The sequence below is a fragment of the Haemorhous mexicanus genome, chromosome 5 (genome assembly GCF_027477595.1).
Source record: "Haemorhous mexicanus isolate bHaeMex1 chromosome 5, bHaeMex1.pri, whole genome shotgun sequence".
Taxonomy (NCBI): Eukaryota; Metazoa; Chordata; class Aves; order Passeriformes; family Fringillidae; genus Haemorhous; species Haemorhous mexicanus.
In genome coordinates this window covers 62,463,997-62,486,787 of record NC_082345.1, presented here as the reverse complement: position 1 = coordinate 62,486,787, position 22,791 = coordinate 62,463,997, and the positions used below count along the sequence as shown (strand labels likewise).

The window sequence follows — 22,791 nt, the reverse complement described above, 5'->3', positions numbered from 1 at the left end:
AGTCATTACAAAACAAAGAATTGACCTCCCAATCTTGTATACAAATGGCTTCAAGAAAGGATTACCTTTAGAACAGTGTCAAGGGGATTCCCAGAATCTGGTCTAATAATAAGTGGTGCCTCTGGACTTCGGGCTTCAATTATATGCCTTAGGTCATCACCCCATATTTTTTCACAAGCATTGTAAATGTCGTAGCTGTCACTAACCACAGACACAGGCACTGAAGAAAACTGTGTTACTATGTGTTCAAAAGCATCTTTTTCATGATCTTTCCCCCAAGCTGTTATGGTACTGCAAAGGCAATTGAAAAATTCATATTAGAATTGGATTTAGATGTCATTCTGTATTTCCTACCAGCATCAGTTCAAGGCAATGATAAGCAGTATGATTACACAACAGCAGAAACTACGTGCTTATCAGCTCTGTGTTGCATGGATTATAAAGATACTATATGCTAAATAGACTTAATTCAGACAGTTAGGGAACTACAGATGCAAGAACAGAATATCTGCTCTGACAACTTCATACTACAAAACGGGAAGTCGAGAATGCAGCACCTTGCCATGTGTTAGAAAAATCTAAAGAAGAAAACAGAATTTATTTTCTTTTTTAATAGTGATATAAAATGAATATTGTCACTTATACAAACAGTCCCCTGGAGGAACCTCAGAACATTACCCTTGGTACAAGGCCACAGGAGAGCACATAAACCAGAGCTGCTGAGAGCAGTTCCTGAATGCAGTTGATCTGCAGTAGCTGCTCAGACCAGCTGACATAAGTGACTTTAGTAACTTGTGTGCAAAGACCTAAAATGCTCTCATGCACAACATAAGAGTCAGTGGGCATTGAATTTTTACCTTAAAATTCCAGCATTATCTGCTGTGTGGCCAAGTCCCAGATCATGGTAGCAGGGAGACAAACAAACTTTATTTCACAGAGGTTGGTGCAGTCTCAGAAGAGCCCTGCTGACACCAGGGGCAAGCACCACGCTCACAACACCACCCTGTATTGGAGGTTGCGAAACAGTAAAACAATTCTGTAAAAACTTGGGCCTCTTGTATGAGACCCTTTTTGTGTATTAACTTGGAAAGGGTGACTGCAGTCACATTTGGTGGTGCAAACTTTAGGTGGGGCAGTTTAAGCTCTCTGCTCTAATGCCACCACTTTAAGCAAAAGACACTTGGTCTTGACTCCGGGTGTTTGTTTTTGCTTTCATTACCAAAAATTTTATAGTCATTTTGATCATCAGAAATTTCAGACAAAAACTGTCATGTCTATTGGTCAGGCAGGAGTTCTAGAGTGGCGCTACAGCAATGGTACAAAAGTTCTATGAAGCAGTGCTGCCTTAAAGATGATCACTACCCTACAAAGGCTATTCATGTAAGCCTTTCTTGCAATCCTAAGTGAATAACAACTATTTAAAATCAACAGTAAATATTTAACTGGGTTTTGTGCTCACTATGAAACACAACCAAGCTTGTTTTATATTCTCATTTCGGTGTGTAGACATGCAACTGAAATTCAAGGATTTGCATTCACTCCCAACCTTGTACAGGACGTGATTTGAAAAAAAGTAAGAGCTCTCTCTCTCTCTCAAACGTTTGAGATCAGTTTCCTTACTCTTAAAAAAACTCATTCACTATTCTTAGTGATACAGCAAGGATTTACCATTACAAGTTATACTGATGGGAAGCTTGAGAGCAACTGCCTCTTTTAGAAGGAGAACATGAACAGTGAGAGTCCAGAACTGCAACTCAGAGTTTGTCAATTTATGATTTTATATTTAAGACAAAATTTGAAGTTCATAATGTGAATCCTAAATATCTATAGACTATAAACCTTCAAGTTTATTCTAAAAAGACACTGATAAGAAGGTTAAAAACATTTAAAATACATTTATAGCTAAGAACAACCATGCTACTTATGTGCCCCTAGAACATACAGAGGCATCAGTACAGAACTGCAGCTTCAACAGCTGGATCAGTCATGGCTAATACTGTATGGTGTATTTCTGATACAAAGAGGGGTAAGAAAAGAATTACATTTTGTTAAGCTATTCTTAGAAGAGTTTAGACTAGTATCTTACCTGTGTTCAGCAGCTGGAACAGAATATCCTGGAACTGGATCTTTTGTACCATAGTACTTTTTAATTAATGCAATTCCTGCTACAGTGTCTGTTCCTTTGAAGTTCACCAAGTGAGCTGAAGCTCCTATTCCTGCAGTCTGGAGAAGATGCAACTGTCAGTTACTATGCCAAATTCAAAAGCCTCCAGTCACCACCTAGCACTAGTTTGTAACAGCAAGACTCTGACTCAATTCCCACATCATCAATATTCTCTTCATTCACTTACACTGGGAATACAGAGAAAACTTCTCCCAGCCTAGTGCTCACAGTTCAGACATTGTACCCACCACCATGCCAGACCTCCCCCTCCACACTTAGTCCAAACACAGTGCTCTGTGCATTCACAATTTCAGAGCAGAACAGGGCCACAGAGGTTAACAGACACATCTACAACTCTTCATAGATAGGAACAATCAGAGTTTTCAAAATGCCAGACAAGCAGTTTTACCTCTTGTGAAGAAACTCCTCTGTAGCCAAAGTCATGCAGTTTATATTCCAGTCCTTCCAAGCTGCCAGAAGTCTCCAGCAAATATTTGGCCAAAATCTTTTTCTGCTCTCTAGAATTTGTAGCCACTGTGATTGGGTACCATGACTGCACAAGAATAGTCTAAAACAAAATCCATCATAATATTAGGTGCATATTTGTTTAGAGCTTGACAATGCCCACCTGGCATTTATTCAGGCACAAAAAGGTCTATTTACTTTCATTCCCTGTTCAGAAAGCACTGAGGCCTCCAACTATTTGCTTTAGGGCTTAAGTAATTAGCCTTTATAAGGTAGGCAAGGTATTGACCTTCTCAGGAGTTATCACTAGCAAACTACAGACACACAGTTCCTCCCACCCTCCTTTTTTATGGATAAAAGTACTGCTCTGCTGTGAACTTCCTGTACAATTATTATGGTCCCTTGCCAGGTGGGGGGAAAAGGTCTGTGTAAGATGACTCCAGAAAAGAATTAAAATAGAAAATGAAAGTTGCCAGAGATTTCCTGTAAAGCAATGCAGGATTCAACCTTCAATTTAAGTGCATTAATATGTACTCAGAAAAAAGGTGCTAAATTTCCAAAACTTACCTCAATCCAATTTGTGAGCCAATAGCACTCTGGATCTGTGTTTTCTACTGTGAAAAGAACATTTCCTCTGGGAATTACAGAGCCCTCAGGAACAGCCTTTATTTCTATGGGAAGATGGCCATCATATTTCTGTGTAAGGAACAGTAATGTTGTTAGACAACAGGAGAGGGTCAGGACTTACAGCTCTTTTCTTTAACTGCAATGGACAAAAAGGCTATGAATGAGTAAAAGTTTTCTTCTTTTTAATTTCTTTCAACTCTAAATATAAACCCACCAGTCCAAATAAATTTTAAATATCCGCATTTATCAAAAAAGGACAGAAGTCCTGTAACTTAAAACCCAGTCTCTTCATCCAAAAAAATTATGGTTATCAGTTGTATTCCTTGGGCAAACTGAGCCCAAGGGTAGAACTTAAGCATTCTATAAAAATATCTAAGTTCTACCCACAGAGTGAGAAATACTTACTACTCATTTTCTTCAATGCTTTCATACGTAGTAAGCTAAAAAAAGTTTAGCCATTATTCTTTTTTTTTTTTTTAAATCCACTAGTTTTGCTTAGTATGAATGTGTGCTTTGTTCATTTATTACAGCAGGATCCATTTAATCACTATTTTAGAGAATATTTTCATCTTAATTACTTAAATGTCTTAAACATGAAGTCTTACATTGGAATGTCACTCCTTTGTCAGTCTTTTATCCCCAAAGGACTAGACATTGTGTAAAATATGCCTTTGAAAAAGAGTAACCTGCAAATAGCAACTCTAGAAGACTAATTATAACTTTCTCAAAGAGCTCTGCAAGCTGTACTGGCAATACTGAAAATGTTTTGGATGGTAATATATTTTGACAGAAAGCTTTCCATGAGATATCCTGTTAAAGGCAACAAATATTGCATCAATTCAGAGAAATTACAGATTCATAAGTAGCACCAAAGCATATTCTCCAGTACTCGACAGACATCAGAAATCTATTCTACCTTACAGTTTAAAAGTTTATGCAAAAATGTAATAACCTGAAGCAAACTGTGTTTATATACCACACAGGGTCTAGTTGTCAGATTTGAAGATAATGGATTAACAAAAGACAACAAAGCCTTCAAAAAGGCTCAAAATAATTTATTCACGATTCAATAAAGGCAAAAGTATAGTTAAGTGGAAAAAAAAAAAAAAAGAAAATATTTCAAAGTTGCTGTAGGTGTTGATTTTGCCCATGGAAAAAAAATGATATGATCATGCCATGGCTCTGTATTATAGCCCTTTGCAAAAACTTTGGATAGACTTGACTTGTACAATTCAGGACTTGCATCTCTATCCCTCATCACCGATTCCTGCCAACTTCCAGCCTTTCCACCAGCCCACTGTTCTCTCCAGGAAATCCTTTTCTTTCTTCCAGCCCTTCACCCTATCAGTATTTACCCATTCATTTACTCTCAAGTACAAACTGATAGGTGTACATCTCAAATTCATCCTGGCACTTCACTCACACAGCCACTGCACCCTCCACTTTCCCTACCTCGCCTGAGGCAACTGAGCTAGGGAGAAACAGTGGCAGGTGTGTGAACACACACTGGAATTCAGGGAGTAGAAGCAGGGACTCTGTGCATAAAGGGCACACAAAGACTCAAAGAGTACATACACTTCCAGTCTGAGAGCCACCAGTACATGAGATCAAGACATGAAAATCATGTTTGGGTTTTTATAGATATAAATAAACACACACACAATTTTAATTTAATAAGAAAACATGACAAAGGAATAAACATACAGAGAAGGTATGCAGGAATGTTTATTTTGACTAGAACAAAAGTTGAATGGACTTAGTCAAGCCACATGACAACTCAGTGAGGACAGACATGCAAAATTAAAAGTGTATCAATTCTGTTTATCCAAAGAGGGATCAAGCTTACTTTAACACAGATGAAAGCAGTTCACAATGTATAACGTAGCTTAAACACAAATATATATTGAATTCACATTTGTAGTTATTTGAACTGGTTGCAAGTCCTCTACAAACCTCTCCATAACTCTCTTCGAAAACTGTGGGCTTATTTACCTTGTTGCCATTTGCAACACTTAAGTTGAAAGTCACTCTTCTCTTGCACTCCTACAGCCCACTCCAGTGGCAGGATGACATCCAGATACATTATCAACGACATGCCACCATAAAAGTACATACAGTTAGGGTATTCAGGGAAATATAAATGCAGAGGACTAAAAAAGGGGCTTTCAAATGCCAAAAATATTCACTCACCAAAACCCACAATGAAACTAAGCATTTAATTGCTCTGCAGAGATTAGTACAGCTCTGATGAATGCCATTGGTCTAAATCTGCTGCTTTTACAGAGAAGAGATGTCTGCAATTACTTGAAGTCTAACACTTTTTTAAACAAAAGGGGAAAAGGATAATTGTGAAAAGACTAAAGTTAAAAGGTTTCATGTGTCAGAAGTGCTCAAGTCTTGTATTTTATAATAAAATTCAACACTCATAGCTCTGAAAAATTTATAAAACAACTGAACAAAACATGCATTTTCTCCAACTATTTATTTACCCAAGAAGTTGCAATGCTTTCTGCATTGGAGTAAACACTGTAATGATTAGCTAGAGAGAGAAATGTAAATGATGCAGGCAAGCACTCAGTGCTGTAGCACACGTGGAGAGCTGCCAACAAGCCCCCACTTACTCACTCACTCACTCACAGGAGCTGGCTGATGGCAGCCATAAATCCTTATTACCTGCAAAGCTGCATTTGGCATCTGAAACGATGAAAATTACTTTTCTCTAAGGAATTACAATTATATGATTATTCTTTGACAGCTGCTACTCCCTGTACACTAAACATGAAAAGCTAAATTTATCCAGTCTTTACTATCAAGATTAAAAGGAGAGACTGCCATAGTTATTCTACTGTTGATTCAGAAATCCGTCACAATGATCTCCAACTATTTTCACAATTTTTTTTACCTCTAGAATATAGTTCCATCCCTTTTCATTGAAGACATCATCTTGAAAATGCTCCCTATATACTTCTTTGGCTTCCTTGATTTTCTCTTTGGTCACCACTTTACCTGGAGTTTCAGAAACAGATTAAAGCTTAGAAACTTGCAATATTCATCAACTGATAAAATAAATAACAAAAAGGTTTAGGTACAGCAAAGTTACTTAGCCTTCGACAAAGATATTAAGAAAATGTGAAACGCACAATGTTTAAACCAAACTTTAATTTCTTATACAGATTAGAATGCTCAAGAAACCATGAGGGTAAAATACACTTTTGGTTTGCAGATGACTCAGGAAACTTTTGAGATTATTTCTGTTTTATGACGGTCAAAAACCAGTCAAGAGGTTTAACAGCAGTGCTTTTTGCAGAGGAAATGTGTTGATTGTGCAAGCTGGTACATGCAGCAAGGACATATCTAGCACAAGGGTTAAGCTATGCCATTCCAGGGAGATTCCCCATGGAGAGACTTTGCAACCAACCTTTGGCTGACCACTTGTGCTAGGAACCAGCAGACTAACTGCATTATTTGAATAAGCATGCTGCTGCTGCTGTAGGGCCAGTCATCTACCTTAGAGAACAACCCTCAGATTGCTAAAGACAAAAGAAACAAAATTATCAAGTGTTTTAATTACAGTGGAATTTCAGTCTTTGGTGGAATTGGCAGAGATGTTTACTGGATCAAGACAAAAACATGTAAGACATATGACTAAAGTTTTCCTTTAAAGCTTGGCAGAAGAACATGCACTCAGGTCAGAACAGGTGACATTTGTACATAAGGCAAAAAAGATCTTAAACATGTTACTCTTAAAATTATCAGTACAAAAACCACTTTCACGTGTAGCTGCCATCTAAAATTTAGGGAAAATTAAAATTTAATTTAAGGAAATTTAAAACCATTATTGGTTTACACAGTAAACAAACCAGTAAATACAGAACTGAAGTTAATGTTCAACATGCAAAGTGTATTTCCATCAAATCTTCTCTCTGCTTGTGACTCTATGCACAGCTTTGGTCTCTTTCCATTTGTTTCAATTTTGCCCACTGAAGCTGCAACATGAACACCTTTTCATTTTTAATATAGCATTGGCATAAATAAAGACCGTAGAGAGGTGTCTGGATTAAGAAGTTAATACCAATTTATGAGGGTGGACAACTTTTTTCACAATCACATAAATAAGATATTATGCATGTCACTACTTGTGGTGTATCAGGATAACCTGGAATTGTTTCAGCTATAAGACTACAAGCTTGAGAAAAAGTTAGATATTTAATTAGAGAAAAGGTTTTACTGGAATTTGAGACAGTTACCTTTTAAATATTTATTCAGAATGTACTGCAAGCCATAAAAAACTGTTTCTTCATATTTCACTTTCTTTAATTTGGAATTTTCAGTCTTCTTTTCACGACATTCAAAGTAGGAATACACTTTGCTTGTGTTAGGTGGATATTGCTTGTAGTGTGTAACCTACATCAAGAAAAACTTCAGTAAGAACTCAAAACATCACTACAAAGCAGAAGAGAAATCACATTTGTACATTAAAGCTTAAAAGTAACTCCCAGCTCTTCTGGACTGTGATTATTTATCCATTCACATTCTAGACAAGTAGTTACAGGATTTCCAGGTTTTTAACCTCTTTCAATTTTCAGTTCAAGACTGTCTTCCCTCTGTTATTCCTTGCTTCTTTACAAAATCTTTCCTGAGGTTAACCTCCCCCTCCCATGGTGACCTGGCTTTGACTAACTGGGAAAGACACTGGCTAGGATTTCAGGAGCAGCACTGAGCACCAACATGCCAGGTCGGTTTTTGATCAGCCACACTTTGGCCAAGCCCAATAGCTACAGGAAGCACAAAATTCCATGCCACTACCAAACACCTGCTTGTATTTGACTTCAGTTTGGAAGGCTACCATGCCATAGCTCAGATAAACCCACCCAGACTGAAGAAGGGAGAGGCAATGGCCTTTACCCAAGTGTCCCATTCCCCGTGAGCAGAGCGGGTCTCTCAAGCCCTGGTCACAGCAAAGCCAGTTTACAAACCTGTAACTGTCAGAAATGCTGCTAAAATCTACCTCAGGTTTGTACCTCCCTACAAAGTTTGCTAGATGGGCTTTTTTTCAAATTTTGAAAAAGTTTACATAAAGGAAGCATGAGAAGTTGCTGCCTGTGTGTATTACATGCAAACTGGCCATAAAACAATGTTATGCTGAATTCAACTATTACAGCTTTTCAGAGCTCCTCATAGTAAATCTAGACAGAAATTTACTTTGAGTAATAACAGCATTTGAAACAAGTACACTCTATTAAACACTTAAAACTTTAAACCTGCAAAATTTCATCTCCTAATGTGTGAAAAGCAAACTCCATTCAAAATCCTTAATTCCATACTGAACAAAAAGAATACACAATAACAGAAACTTCACACTATCAATGTTTAAATTACAGAATACACAAATCAAGGTAAAGTATCCCCAAAGTTGAAGGTATCAAGAGTTTTCTTAAATCATGATGAGAAGTCTGTGAACATGTCTATACATTCCATAAGGAAAAACTTCCTACAGCTAAGAAACCAATATTGTACTTCAGAACAAAATTCAAATGGTTGGAAACTCACGTCTGAATTATTTTCAAATTCCCGTATTCACAGGTTCGAGTATGAATTCATTGTATGTTCCTTGCTGTTATTTACTCAATCTTAAAAATTTCTTTCTAATACCACAAGGAATTGGAAAAGGGATAGTTTTACTGTTTCTTCCTTCTTGTCCTGATTTTTTAAACATATCCCCAACATTCTCAAATAAAAATATTTGAAGGTTGCCTTACCTACATTCCTAAAACTGTATGTTAAAGGATTTTAAAATAACAGTTTCCCTTCTCCTCTCAAATGTCATTTAAATGTAGTATTTCACTCTGATTGAGTTAAATTAAATGAACTTACTCAACTGAATTTTTTGGTTCTCCTGTACCAGGACAAGGCTGTTATGGTTGTGTTTCCAATGCTGCAAGGAAACATTCAAGAATGATCTTTAAATTGACCTTTCTATTGTCTTTGCTTGTATGAAGTTTACAAGGCCAATCAAATAAAACCCAAGCTTGTCATTGCACGTTTTCTGCCCTGACTTCAAACAAAGCACAGCACCACAGGCATTTAATGGAGCACAAACCTATTCTGTTACAATTCCACAGCCACTCAAAAGCAGAATGCCTAAGAGTAGCAATGTTAGACCCAAAGACAAAACCTGGCTTTTAGATTTAGTTCTAGCTATTAATAAATGTCTCGCTTCACAAATTACAGCAGGTCCTTTCCTAGTTCTATGCAGAACTTCCAAGAAGTACATCACACTGCCAGCTCAAAGAAAACTCTTTGCGTGATATCATCACATTTAAAGGAAAACAAAATCCCTGCACAAAAGAAAACACACACACACACCATCCTCACTTCTTTACTATGGAGCAAACACCAATAGGCTCCATTTGACATGTCTTTCTAACTAGTGGGTATATGAACACACACACATATTATGTATTAAATTGTATTAAATGCACTCTAAGAAAAAGATCCTGTAATAAATCCTTAGAATGTTCATGCACTGTAAAGACACAGAGTGGGAACTCCTCCCTTCCCACTGGTGCCACCAAGATAAGCTACAGCAACACCATGAAAAATTTTGCCCCATTTTACAACTGCTACAGGACTTTTGAGTTTGTGATTTCAGAGTAAAGGCTGGACACAGAGCTCAGCAGCTGCAAGTGTACACAGCACATGTCCCAGGAGCAATTCTCCACATGAATATCTCAATTCCTTGTGGCAAGCTCGAGAGCAAACCAAAGCAATGCTGCTGTACTCATCTCAACAGTTCAAACAATGAAAACTATGCCTGCATGAGATAGGATACTCAGGTTTCCTTTAAAAAGTCTATACAGCTTACCAACTATGGGCAAGTTACAGAAGCCACACCTACATTGTAATGAAAATCTGTGTGATCTTCCACTCACATCTTGAAAATATATTCAACTTTGACAGTGCAAAGGGATCTCCTCCTGCAGCATGCTTCTCTGCCAAAATGGTTACAGGCCCAAATTAACTTAGTGCACCCATTGAGCTAGTGTCACCTTTTCTTATTGCATTTAAGTACATTCTTCTAGGGACTTATTCTAGCTCTGCTTTGAAGCATGATCACAAAACACAGTGCTCTGGCTGCAAAGCAGAACTTGAGAGTTGAAATGAGGCTGAAATGCTAACAGATTTATCCTTTATATTGCATACCTGGGGACACAGCTCCTCCTGACTACCTTGCTGACAGTTTCAACCTAAAAAAACCCCACTCAGGTTTCTTAAACATTGCATCACAGGTTTAGCTATCTTTTCTGACATAAGATTAGATCTTAACCTGAAAATACATACTAGCTAGTGTCCAGAAGAGAGTTACTTCTAGGGATTAAAACATATATGAACGTTTCCTGTTTGACAGAAATATAATTTTATTGATTAAGTTGCTGTAAGTACTTGAAGGAGATAAGGAACTAGCTTTGCAAGTCACACTTGTATTCAATTATATTCTTCACACTTTAAAAACTATTTGAACACTGAAAATACACCTCCCTGGCAATTAAAAGATTTAAATCTGAGCAAACCTTACAGCTGTAATTTTAAAGATACCTCTTTTGACAATCCACAAAGCTGTTAGTTTTACCTACAAAGCTGAGACACCCTTTTAAATATTACTCAATATTTAAAGGCACAATCACAATCTTAAAAATACCACACTTCCTAACCACTGGCTACTTGAAGGGGGCTTTTAAAAAAGATGTGGACACACTTTTTAGCAGGTCCTGCAGCAACGGGACAAGGAGTGATGGTTTTAAACTAAAGGAGGCTAGATTCAAACTAGACATAATAAATTTTTTGTGATGAAGTTAGTGAAACACTGGAGCAGGTTGCCCAGAGAGTTGACAGATGACCCATCCATGGAAACTCTCAAGGTCAAGTTGGATGGGCCTTTGAGCAAACTGGTCTAGTTGAAGATGTCCCTGCTCACTGCAAAGGGGCTGGACTAGATGGCCTTGGAAGGTCCCTTTCAACCCAAAGTATTCTTTGATTCTATGTTGTATAGGCGTGTAAGAAATTAAGCACAACACCTATAACCCCTGCTGAGTTATCTGACCATCTGTTTTGCTCCCAAGCCCTCAGACAGGGCACCATACTTATCAGGAGTATCTGCCCACAAAATGTCACAGCAGCTGATTGTATTAGCTGTCATTTCTGGGCTTCTACCACTTGGGGGAATAATACCCATCTGCCATAGTGGTGGTCAGGAGGCTTGGCATGGAGTGGAATGCCTGGTGGTAAAAAAAAGTGGGGGAAAAAAGGTCAGGGTCTAGGAGTGGGAACAGTTCACAGAAGACACAAAGAATGCAAATGAAAACAAAACAAACCAACCAACAAGAAAAAACCTGACACAACACTATAAGGCACTTGGACAATGAAAACTATGCTTCAAAAAAATGCCTGATCTTTCCTTGCTGTCTGATGAAGATTTGCATCTTTCTATACCCTCAAGGAGAGTAGAAAGAACAACCAGAGGCAATGTACAATATATGATATTAAATTTTATGTGACTTAAGAGATTAAGGCAGCATTGATAACTCTATGCTTTCAGTTAGGGGATGACAGAAGCAGGACTTGTACAGATGAGCTCTTGATAAGTAGCAGTGACTATAAAGTCAGCAGCAAAGCCCTTCTCTTCAGGAAGGAAAAAACCCCAACCAACAAACAGAAAAGCAAACAAAAGCCTCTATTGGGATTAAGAGACCCTTACAAGAAAACAACTCTCCCAAGTACCTTCAAAGGCCTTTTGATGTTTAGTTCAAAGGCTGTGGTTTAGGTTTTGTCTATAAAACATATGACAAACAGCCTTGGCACTACTACCTACAAGATTATGTACTATGACTGAAATAGAGCACTTTTATTCCAGTTGTGATAGCTCCTTGTTTAATTTAATGCAAATAAAGGTATATTCTGAACAAAGAATACTCTCATCAAGGACTACATCTATTTAATTAAATCAAGTTTTTTGAGGAAAAAAACCCATGAACCACAAATTGCATTTAGATCAAAAAACCCCAAACAATAAGAGTTAAATTTTAAGAAAAGGGAATTAATGGGTATTCATCATAAAATAGTATGAGGTAAATGCTGCATTTTTCTAAGCTAGATAAGAAGATATTTGACATAAAATATAAATATTATAATCTACAAGCTTTGTTGTATAGGATATTGTGACATACTTACTATAAAAGGTTATTTAAGCCTACGGAATTCAACCACTTGAAAACATGGGAAAAACAGATAGGACATGAGAAGTCAGGTGTGGCCAAAATCTCCACTGGTGGTAATTCCTGATGCTCCCCTAGGTCAGATGCCAACATGAACCATCAGAAAGATGCTTCCAAGCCCTGTCTACAGTGGAGAAAGCAAACCCCCAAACATTCACCCAGCAGGATCCTGCCTGTACTGTAACTCTCACGTGACAAGATGATACCTGTTCAAGTAAGACAGTATTTGAACCTTCTGGAGCTATTCTGAAAAATCCTTAAAATCCTTAGTGCTGAATGGGTACAGAACAACCTGGCCACCAAACCCATAGTGCCACGCAGCCACAACCACAGAGAATCAGAAGGACAGGTGGCAGGTAGAGCAGAAGTAGCATGGCCTGGACTCTGGGCCACCTGGCCAAGGCACTGCAGGTCTGCAGCACAGGGGCCAAAGTTTGGTCACAGCCTTGGTCACTGTACTGCAAGCCTTGATCTGCAAGAGACATTTGGGGGATCCTCACCCCCAGTCAGCCTTACTCACCCCCACTGCCTTACCCAATTTTAGTGCAGTGGCATTGCTGGTATTTACACCAGGGAGACTTCTGCAAAGCACCCCAAGACTTCCATGAGCTGTGGTATTACATATTATTTGCAAATATTGTGGAAACAGGCCATGTGATGAAATACTGCTTCACCTAAACCTTCAGAAGATTTAGCCAACAGAGCAGCTAAAAGCAAAGGTTGCCAAAAACCTACACGGAAAACAACATTATTAGCAACAATAAGGAGATGAACCAGGACTTAGGAGCAAAGGGGCTGCTCTATCAGATATACCTCACTGAGATGAGATAATTAACAGCAGTGATAAGGCATTGTGACCCTCTTCAGGAAAAGACCCAACACAACTGTGACTAACAGTTATATTCAACAGGGATGCTTTGGTAGCATTAAAGCAATCACAGAAGGAATGTGCACCACAACAGTGGAAATGAAAACCAAACCAAAAGCCAGTATGGTTAAATGATAAATTTATTTGAACAAGAGAAGAAATGCCAGAAGAATCAATCTTTAATAATTCAAGAGAAAGGACATCCAATAACAGCAGGTAAAGTGCAAGACATTCTTAAATGAGAAAAAAAATATATAAGAGCCAAATAGAATCTTACTATTTTCATTATATGAGCTTCAGATTACCATAGGAGAAAAAAAAAGCCTTAGAGAGACTCCAGGCCCATTATTAGAATGCATAAGATTGAGACAATGTTCAAGAACCAAAGTGAGAATACTGGGAGATAGCTGCTCTTAAGAGATGAGAGAGATAAGCTAATGGAGGTTATGACTGAATGATGACCTTGTATCACTTCTAATGTCTCCATATTTGAGTTCAGCCATCATTTCTTATATGTGTATTGAAAAATAAGAGGACCAGAGAAAAAAGAAGCTAAGAGACCAGTCAGCAGTATGAAAAATAAGGAAAGCACATGCAAGCAATTGAATTCCTATGGAAGTTGTGCATTATCAGCAGAGATGCTTGCATGACCAGGTCCACATTCATTTAAAACACAAGGTCAGGTGTAAGCACTGGAACTGAAAGTGCTCTCAATTTCTCAGACAAACCACAGTGCTTAAAACCAGCTACATTTTGCAGCAGATTGCTTTACCACTAAAGACTATCATGGGTTTTGTTGTGGTTTAACCCCAACTGGCAACCAAGCCCCAAATGCCACTCACTCACTCCTCCCAGTGAGACAAGAGAGAGAAACCAAAGGGTAAAAGTGGAAAACTCATGGGTTGGGACAAAGACAGTTTAAAAGGGAAAGCAAAACTTCTCTGCATGTAAGCAAAGCAGAACAGGGAATTCATTCATCACTTCCCACAGGCAGACAGGTGTTCAGGCATTCCCAGAAAAGCAGGGCTCCAGCCTGTGCAGCAGTTACTGGGGAAGATAAATGCCACTACTCCAAACATCCCCCCCTTTACTCCTTCTTCCCCCAGCTTTATTCACTAAGCATGACGTCATGTGGTATGGAACATCCCTTGGGTCAGCTGGGGTCAGCTGTCCTGGTGTCCCCTCCCAGCTTCTTGTGCACCCCCAGCCTCCTTGCTGGCGGGATGGTGTATGGGGCAGAAAAAGGTCTGGACTCTGTGCAGGCACTACTCAGCAAAATCAAAAATATCCCTGAATGATCAGCATTGTTTTTAGCACAAATCCAAACACAGCCTCATACCAGCTACTAGGAAGAAAATTACCTCAGTCAAGCCAGCAGTTTTACATCCAAGATTATCACAAAAGAGATGACAAAATGCCTTATGTTTACTATCTACACATTTGTCACTAGTCTGCTGTACTACCACACACGCTGTGGTAAGTTTCCTACTTCTTAATGAAAAAGGAAAAACATTTACCTTTTCAACAATGAAAGCTGCAGTGCTTCAAGAAGGGCTGCTTCCCATTAATTTAAAAATTGTTTGAATTCTCTACAGTTGCCATGCTCCTTTCGAGCAATGGTGTCTTGGGGTTTGTAACAGGACCGTGTGACTGCAAATCAAAACTTGGAAAATAATGAAGCTAGAGAGTGTGAAGACTGTGTCTTACAAGGAGTATCGAGCCAGACGCTTCCGAAGCTTTCCACTGGCAGAATTACAGGAGATAACACGCTCACACTCCCACCACAAGATTTAAATTAGAAAAAAAAAAATATATGGGCTGCTGTAAAGAATATTTTGCAGTCATTAAGTACTAGCCAAATCCAGTAGGCTAAAGAGTACTCATGTTTCTTCCTCATATACCTCTAGTCTTCTAAATAAAGAATATACAGGCTGTCAGAGCCTAGAATAAACACACACTCACGTGAAGGGTTTCAGAACTCAGTGCTCTCCTACATCCACACAGAGTAAAAAGTCATCTGAAGTGAAAAATACTTAAAATTCAACATGTAAGGCATACAGAATTAAAACATACATTTTGGGTTTCCTTGAAGCATCCAGAAAGAAATTAATTCTGAAACAGATCTCATTTACAGTCTAGATGGCAAGTCAGCTCCTCCTAAGAGGTAATTGCATGGCAGCTTATTATAACTATCAGCTTAATTACAAAACATGCCAAGCAACAGTAACAGATCTCATTGGCAAAAGCAAAATAAGCTATTATTACTCCAGCAAACAAGGTTCAGTCAATAGGCTTTCCCCACTTGCAGCTCATGGTCCATCCAACCCAGGCCTGGTCCGTGCCAGTCACGGCTGTCTTCCCACTGAACAGCACAGCTCTGCCAAGCTGATCCTCTCAACACAGTTTCATACTGCCTATACTCTGGAATATTTCTTGCCTGTGCAGAAATAAACAAATATGGGCTACACAGAGCACTGGGAATCAGAGAGAAAGAAAATGCAGAGGAGGAGTATCAATGATGTCAGAAAAATGAGGCACAGAGAGGCATGGACCCTTTCACTGGGGAAGGGCAGAGAGTGAACAGAACCCCACTGTCACAGAGGGGCAAGACTGCTTTAGAATACTGTATAATGTATATATAGCTACCTGTATAGATGGAGCTATATAAATTGTGTCTTGCTGTAGACACAAGACTAAGATATCACACCACACAAACAGTGATTTTCAAGGAGCCAGCTGATACCCCCTCACTTGCAGCTTTCTATCAACAAGGGCTTTGGCTTCAAATACTTCCCCTTTTCAGTAATGCCAAGTCACCAGCAGAAAACTTCATTAATAGAAATGCCATTGCTATAGTGCACATAAAGACAATGAGGTTCCCCAGATAACACTGCATTGATGAATCTCTTGAGAGTCTCATGATCAGAAGAATTAAAAAGAGTGCTGTTACTTATCAGCGTGTTGCACACACACTATACCAAATGCCCATGCCCACACTCGGAGGGAATGGCATATAATTACCAGCATACAGGAGGAATTATACTTTTGGGGGATTTGTAAAAGCTTAAGAGTACAGAACAAAGTACACAGGAAGAAGAATCTAAGTGAAGTAAAAACATTTATCTTGTTATTGGGTTCAGAGATAAACAGTATAATTTGAAGCCCAGCCCCAAAATCCGGGAGCACTTGTACAATTGAGTAATTTCCAGTCTATAACAGAAGCTCGGTACTGGAACCAGTGCATATTCACCTGCTGGGAACTACTCCTGCCTAGGAATATTCACTTTATTAGCAACCAGCATGATACGCAGCAGTTGTTCAAAAACACTTGCAAGATTTTGAAACTGATTTAATAATATTGTTAATATTTAATATTTAATAATCTCTGTTGTTTAAAAGGAAATGTCCTATGATGCAGATGCAGACAGGAAAATAGTGTAGAAGGAGGGGAGGCTGGATAGACAAATCTTTGCCTATTGAATTACTTTGTTTCTGAAATTGTATAGCACTAAACCAGTAATGAGTTGTTTTTTCACCCCAAATTTCCAACTGCAGCAACAGAGAACTGGGACACTGGAGCTAGTACTCAAACAAACAAGTTGTGACAGACATGACCCTGAGATGCCACAACTTTTTTTCTGATGGACAACTGCCTAAGCTAGGGTTGTACCACTCACTATGTTCTGCATGTATTTTTCCTTTTACAGGTGTTTATTCCCATGTGATTTTTTGTCACCAGCATTAGCTTGTATGGACTGGCACCTACTGCAATTAGATCACCATGTAAGCTTCTGAGCTGATCCATGTTTTTTCTCAGTCTAAATGTTATGTACAGACAGTTCTGCATATACAAACAGATGCTACAGTTGTGGATACAGCAGAACTATCTAAACAAAATAAAAAGAAAAGAAAAAATTCCCCAATCAACTCTCACTGTTGTTTTAATTGCTAGTAAAAGCGTCTGGTAACTTCTGTAAAAAGCTTGACATTGCAAACTATCAGATATTTTAGTGCAATTTTACTGAAAGTGCTCTCACTAAGTGTGTTTCATTGATCAGGAAACAACAGTATCATCCAGGGAGAAGATAAGTGATGTTTGCTCATATTACCTAACAAGATAAAAGCAGCTACTTGTTTAAGCATTGTTCAGAGACACTGCTGTTCCTAAGATTTGGAAAAAAGCATATGGAAAGACAGACAATTTGAATAGCCCTAACAAAGCAGCTGAAGGGGGCAACTGTTCTAAATATAATACAAAATGCTCCTAAGCTGCCACAGAAAACCTCATCCAAATTTGGTTTTAAACTGGGAAAGAAACCCAAAAAACACCTCAGGCCTTTATTTGACGTCGTTAAGATGTCTACCACTCCTGGAATGTTACCAAATGATCTATACTATGAGACAGCAAACAAAACAGAAGCAAACTGGTTTTATGTCACTCCAGTGTGCTGAACTGCCACCAATCCTTGAGCACACCCAGCGCATTTAGAAAAAGTAGTGTGCAAATTAGATTTGAAGTAGCTACTGTTTTAACCCAGGCCTGCAGTATTTAATGTGATTCGTCGCAAACATGGAAAAAAGTGCATCTTTTATATTTGAATAAGTTAGATAACAAACACTTAAACCCTGTTCATAAAGAGCGCTGTAGTCTGATTACACCCAGAATGGAAGCAGCTTTGCAAGTCCTCAGTCGCAGGTCAGGATGCTTTGATTGAGCTGCTCCAAGATTTATCAGCATCTCCCCACCTTCCAAAACTCCTTCCCACAAACAGCAACAATAGCTGTTAACTTTCTTTATGCCTCGATGTAACTTACAGTAATAACAACAATAATGAAAATAATAGTAATAATAATATCACCACAAGTCAGCAACTGCTGACGTTTGTACTTTGGTAGTTACTCAGTAACGAGACCTGGTCACAACATAGCTTTTGCTTTTTCAATTCCTCTATCCAGAAGTACCCTCATCCCTGAAACTCATCCCAGCATCCCAACGCTCAAAGATCTAAAACACAATAAATGCTTTACAACGATAACCGGGACTGTTACTGTAGTTTTGTTTACAACAACAACCTCGTCACATTGCAACGCAGCTCCTGAAGGAAATAAGCGAGCCTTCCATCCCCGGAGAGGCCGGGCACACGTGTCCAGCCAGGCAGGGGGAGTCACGAGCGGGCTCTGCCCAGGACGCGGCGGCTGAGCGCTCCCATGAGCGCAGCGCAGGGGCAGCTCTCCGGCCCGGGCACACTCGCTGCGAGGCACGGCAGGAGCTGCCGGGGCAGAGAGCACCGGCTCGGAGCGCGGACAGGGCGCCTGCACTTTGTCACTGCTGTCAGCTCCGCTATTTCCAAGAAACGAAGGGAGGGAGGGCCGCGCGGTGCGCCTCTCCCCTCTGAGCCTCTACCTTGCCTAGCGAATGTGACACCGCAGTGGCCGGGAGCTAAGCACAGGGCTAGCAAACACGTATTTTGCGCCAGCCGGTTCCCGGAGCGCGCTGCATCACCGCCAGGCGCACGACCGCAGGCAGCGAGCGGCGGACGGAGCGTGAGGGACGCGACGCGGGAGAGGGAAGGAGTGACTGCCCCGCGGCAGCGACGTGCGCGCCCTCCCCGACCCCGGCCAGGGCGGGGGGCGGGCAGCCCGGCGGGGCCGGACGATGCTCGGGCCGGGCGGCCCCCGCCTCCCGCGTGCCCGCCATGGCCGCCCCCCGCGCCCAGAGGCGGCGGGATGGCGGCGCCCACCTCGCCCGCTTTCACTTTCTTTTCTGGCCCCGCCGCTGCCCCACGGCTGCGCGGCCCCCGGCACCCCGCGGGCAGCGGCTCGGGGCTGCCGGGGGCGAAAGGGGCAGCCCCGGCCAGGCCTGCGCCGTCCCCCGCCGCACCGCCCGGGTGAGGCCGGGCACCCTCACTGGCGCCCTGGGGGATCTCCCAACCCCGGCCAGGCGGGCAGGGGGCCGGTGGCCGGTGGCGGCGGGACCGGCCTGGCTCGGCGTCCCGCGGACGGCGCGCACCGGCGGGTCCGGTGTCCGCAGAGGTGACCCCCTCTCTCCCGCCCGGCTGTCCGTGCCCACCTTGTAGGAGTCGGTGGCGAGGAGGATGTTGAACTCGGCTCCCGCCGCAGCGCACTCCATGTCGCCGAGACCCGGGAGGCGCCACCGCCCGCACGGACAGAACCGGGCTCCGCCGCCACCGCTGGCGTTTTGAGCGGGGGGAGCACGGAGAGAGGGGGCGGGGCGGAAACACGGGATCGCGGCCTGGGCGGGCGCGCGCGGGGACGCTGATTGGTTGGGCTGCACTGCCACCGTGGGTGGTTCCCTGACGTCACGACGAGAGGGGCGGGGTCGGGGCGCCGCGGGGGCTCTGATTGGTCCCGCCGCTGGCCGGTGCAGGGGGAGGGGCGGGCGGGGAGCGTCCCGCGCCGCACGTTCTCTTTCATTGGGGTTTGGGCGGGGCCGGCCCGGTGACGTCACCGCGCGGCCGGCGAGCTCCCTCTGGCGGTGGCCGGCGGCGCGCGCTCGGCTGAACGGGCGGCGGGGCGGAGGCGAGCGGGGGCGGCGCGCAGGCGCGGAGGGGCCCCGGTTTCGGTTCTCGGCAGCCGCGGTTCCGGGAAAGGGGAGGCGGCGCCGGCACCAGCACCACCGGCACGCGGGGGGACCTCCGCCCGCACCTGCTCCCGCATTCCCTCCGGGGCAGGCGCTGCGCCCTGCGGTCCCTTTTACCAGGGCCTGGGGCTGATGCCCGTGTGGGGAAGGACCTCCCGGCCTTCCCGAGCACCCCGATCTCCATCCCCCCCACTGCCGACGTTCGGCGCCGGCTGCCTCAGTGGAAGAGCATGACACTTTTTGACAGAAAATACTTCCGAGCATTCTTCAAAGTTGCTGTTGATCAGGGATTACATATAAAGTTACACCCGCTTTCCAAAAGCTTTCTTTTATACTCATTACAGCCTTAACTGGTATTCTCATTCGAGGAAATACTTGAGGTTTTCGAGCCGCATTTATCTGGCATTCGCATAGAGGAGGAAGAGGAGGCTCGGGTGACTTTATCTCCCCCCCGGCCCCTGACAGGGCCTTGTAGCCTGGCGGGGGTCGGGTCCTTCCCCCAGGGAATGGCTCGATCTCCCTGGGCAGGTTCAGCTCGGACATCAAGGAGAACTTCCTCACGGAAAGGGTGGTTCGACCTCCGAACGGTGTGCCCAGGGAGGTGGTGGAGGCACAGTCCCTGGAGGAGCTCGAGGAAAGGCTGGATGTGGCTCTCAGTGCTAGGGTCTGTGTGAAAAATGCGTGGTTTACGATTGGCTTTTCGTAAATATTAAAATGAATATTATATGTGCTATGTTAGAAAGTTATGCTGTATTACTTTTCTTAAGGAGTGTGTTAAATATAGTTTTAGGGTATAACAAAATGTTAAAATACAAACTATGCTATGTAAGATACTTTTTTTTTTAAAGAAAGGACTCGCAGTGAGATAGCAGCCACAGGACACCGAAATCTTTCAGAGAAAGAGAATTTATTGCTGTCTTATCAGGAGAAACGAACTTCTTCCCGCCTCGCTCAGTCATGAAGACGCCGTTAGGATTAAGAGAAAGCAGCTGGCGATGACCAGACAGACTCCTGTGTTTGAATGGAATTTATGCATCTTGTATGAGATGTATGAATATGGAACAAGTTATTGCTTTTAAGGGTTAATCCTCTCTTAATGTGTGTCCTCTTTTGGGCTTATGCTGCCCAGAAAAAGGTACCCGGACGTCCGTAACTCTTTGTTTCTGTTGTCTCATATTGTCCTAATCCAAATTGTCCAAATTATCATTACTCTAATTATATTGCTATTTTTATAACCATTTTATTATCATTAAACTTTTAAAATCTTAAAAAACAAGTGATTGGCGTTTTTCACAGTCTGGTTGGCACAGCAGTGTTTGGTCAGAGCATGGGCTTGGTATCTCAAAGGTCTTTTCCAACTTAATGGATTCTGTGAGTCTGTGAATTGTTCTGAGACGAGAGAACACTTGGTAGTACTAGAACTTGGTAGTCTAGAGCACTAGTATAGAACACTTGTAGTAGTATATAACACTCTAGAACACTCAGTGGTATATAACACTATATAACACTTGGTAGTATATAGCATTATACACTTAGTAGTATAGAACACTCTCTGTATTTGTTGCTCCAAAGCAGCAAATCCAGTTCCTGTCACAGCCATGGCTGCTGCACAACTGGAAGATTGTTGTCTTGCTCTCTGCTAATCAGGCATATGGAAAAATAACTACCTGTTAACAATGCTACTCTGCTGCACTAAAAAAAAAAAAGAAAGAAAGCTTCTCAGTTAGCCTTTTCTGTAATATCACTAGTGAATTAAAACTTAAGTTGTTGCTTGATTGTAAACAAATAAAAAAATTGTATAACTACTGTTTATTAATATGATTCAGACACATATTCATACACTGTTTCACCAGTCAGATTTTGGTGGAAATAAGAATGCCTAAAAAAATTTTAAAGAGTAAGATTAGGAATGAGATCTAGGTATTTCTGACATCATTCTATACAGATCCTAGTGTATCCATAATGTCCCTGTGGGCCACATTAATTTGGTTACCCTTGTGAGTCCCTGTTGACATCAGCATGCTCTTGTTTCATGCCATTCCATGAGAGAAAAGCACCAGTTTTATATATATAAATATATATAACTTGCCCAGGGAGGCTGTGGGGTTTCCCTTGCTGGAGATATTCAGGAACCATCCAGTCACAGTCCTGTGCCATGTACTCTAGGCTGACCCGGCCTGAGCAGGGAGGTTGGACAAGACACCCACTGTGGTCCCTTCCAGCTCTACCCATTCTGTGATTTGGGGAAACTACTTTCACTAGTTTTCTTAGGAGGGAAAGGGTTTCCCTAGAACAGGGAAAGGTCTGTGAAGAAGTTGGAAACATCAAGAGACTCCATATATCAGGAGTTTCATGTACACTTCCCTCTGCCATCTTGTTTGAGTGCTGTTTTTTACCAAAATCTGCAAATAGCAATGGTAATTGCTTTTGTTGCTGTTAGCCACCATGAACTTGCAACTAATTCTTGTCTTAGATGTTCTGCTTTCTTTTGTTCAGTCTCTTGGACACAAAGTTATCTTCTTACCATAACTTCCCCATCAGAGCAAAAAAAATTTAATTTCCATTTTCTTTCTAAGGTTTCTCTGTAGCTCTTCCCCTTTTATCTCTGCTTGTTGTTGCTGCATAGACAACCAGTCTGCTCTCTTCCACTGGCAAGACTGATCTAAAAGTGCTTGCTAGTTTTAAAAGCTGGTCTACCTTTTTAAAAGCTGGTCTACCTTAAATAAAAAATTATTTTTCTGAAATTCCCTGGACTTAACCCTTCCTTAGTTCCTTCTGAGAATTCCTTTTGTGG

The 22,791-nt window shown here is 41.5% G+C and overlaps 1 protein-coding gene across 2 annotated transcripts in view; it reads right to left on the bottom strand.

Annotated features, from left to right (window-relative positions):
* NAMPT (nicotinamide phosphoribosyltransferase) overlaps nt 1-19,629 on the bottom strand; it is a 31,127-nt gene extending 11,498 nt beyond the window's left edge. The window contains exons 1-7 of one of the 2 annotated variants that reach the window (XM_059847360.1): nt 19,467-19,629; nt 7,504-7,660; nt 6,159-6,262; nt 3,197-3,325; nt 2,574-2,732; nt 2,087-2,223; nt 66-291 (exon numbers count right to left, since the gene is read on the bottom strand). In XM_059847360.1, the coding sequence (XP_059703343.1) occupies nt 66-291; nt 2,087-2,223; nt 2,574-2,732; nt 3,197-3,325; nt 6,159-6,262; nt 7,504-7,660; nt 19,467-19,526 (972 nt within the window). In that variant the 5' untranslated portion in view covers nt 19,527-19,629. The remainder of the gene's footprint in view (nt 1-65; nt 292-2,086; nt 2,224-2,573; nt 2,733-3,196; nt 3,326-6,158; nt 6,263-7,503; nt 7,661-19,466) is intronic. The other variant, XM_059847361.1, reaches the window with a different exon arrangement.
* Nucleotides 19,630-22,791: the final 3,162 nt, after the last annotated feature.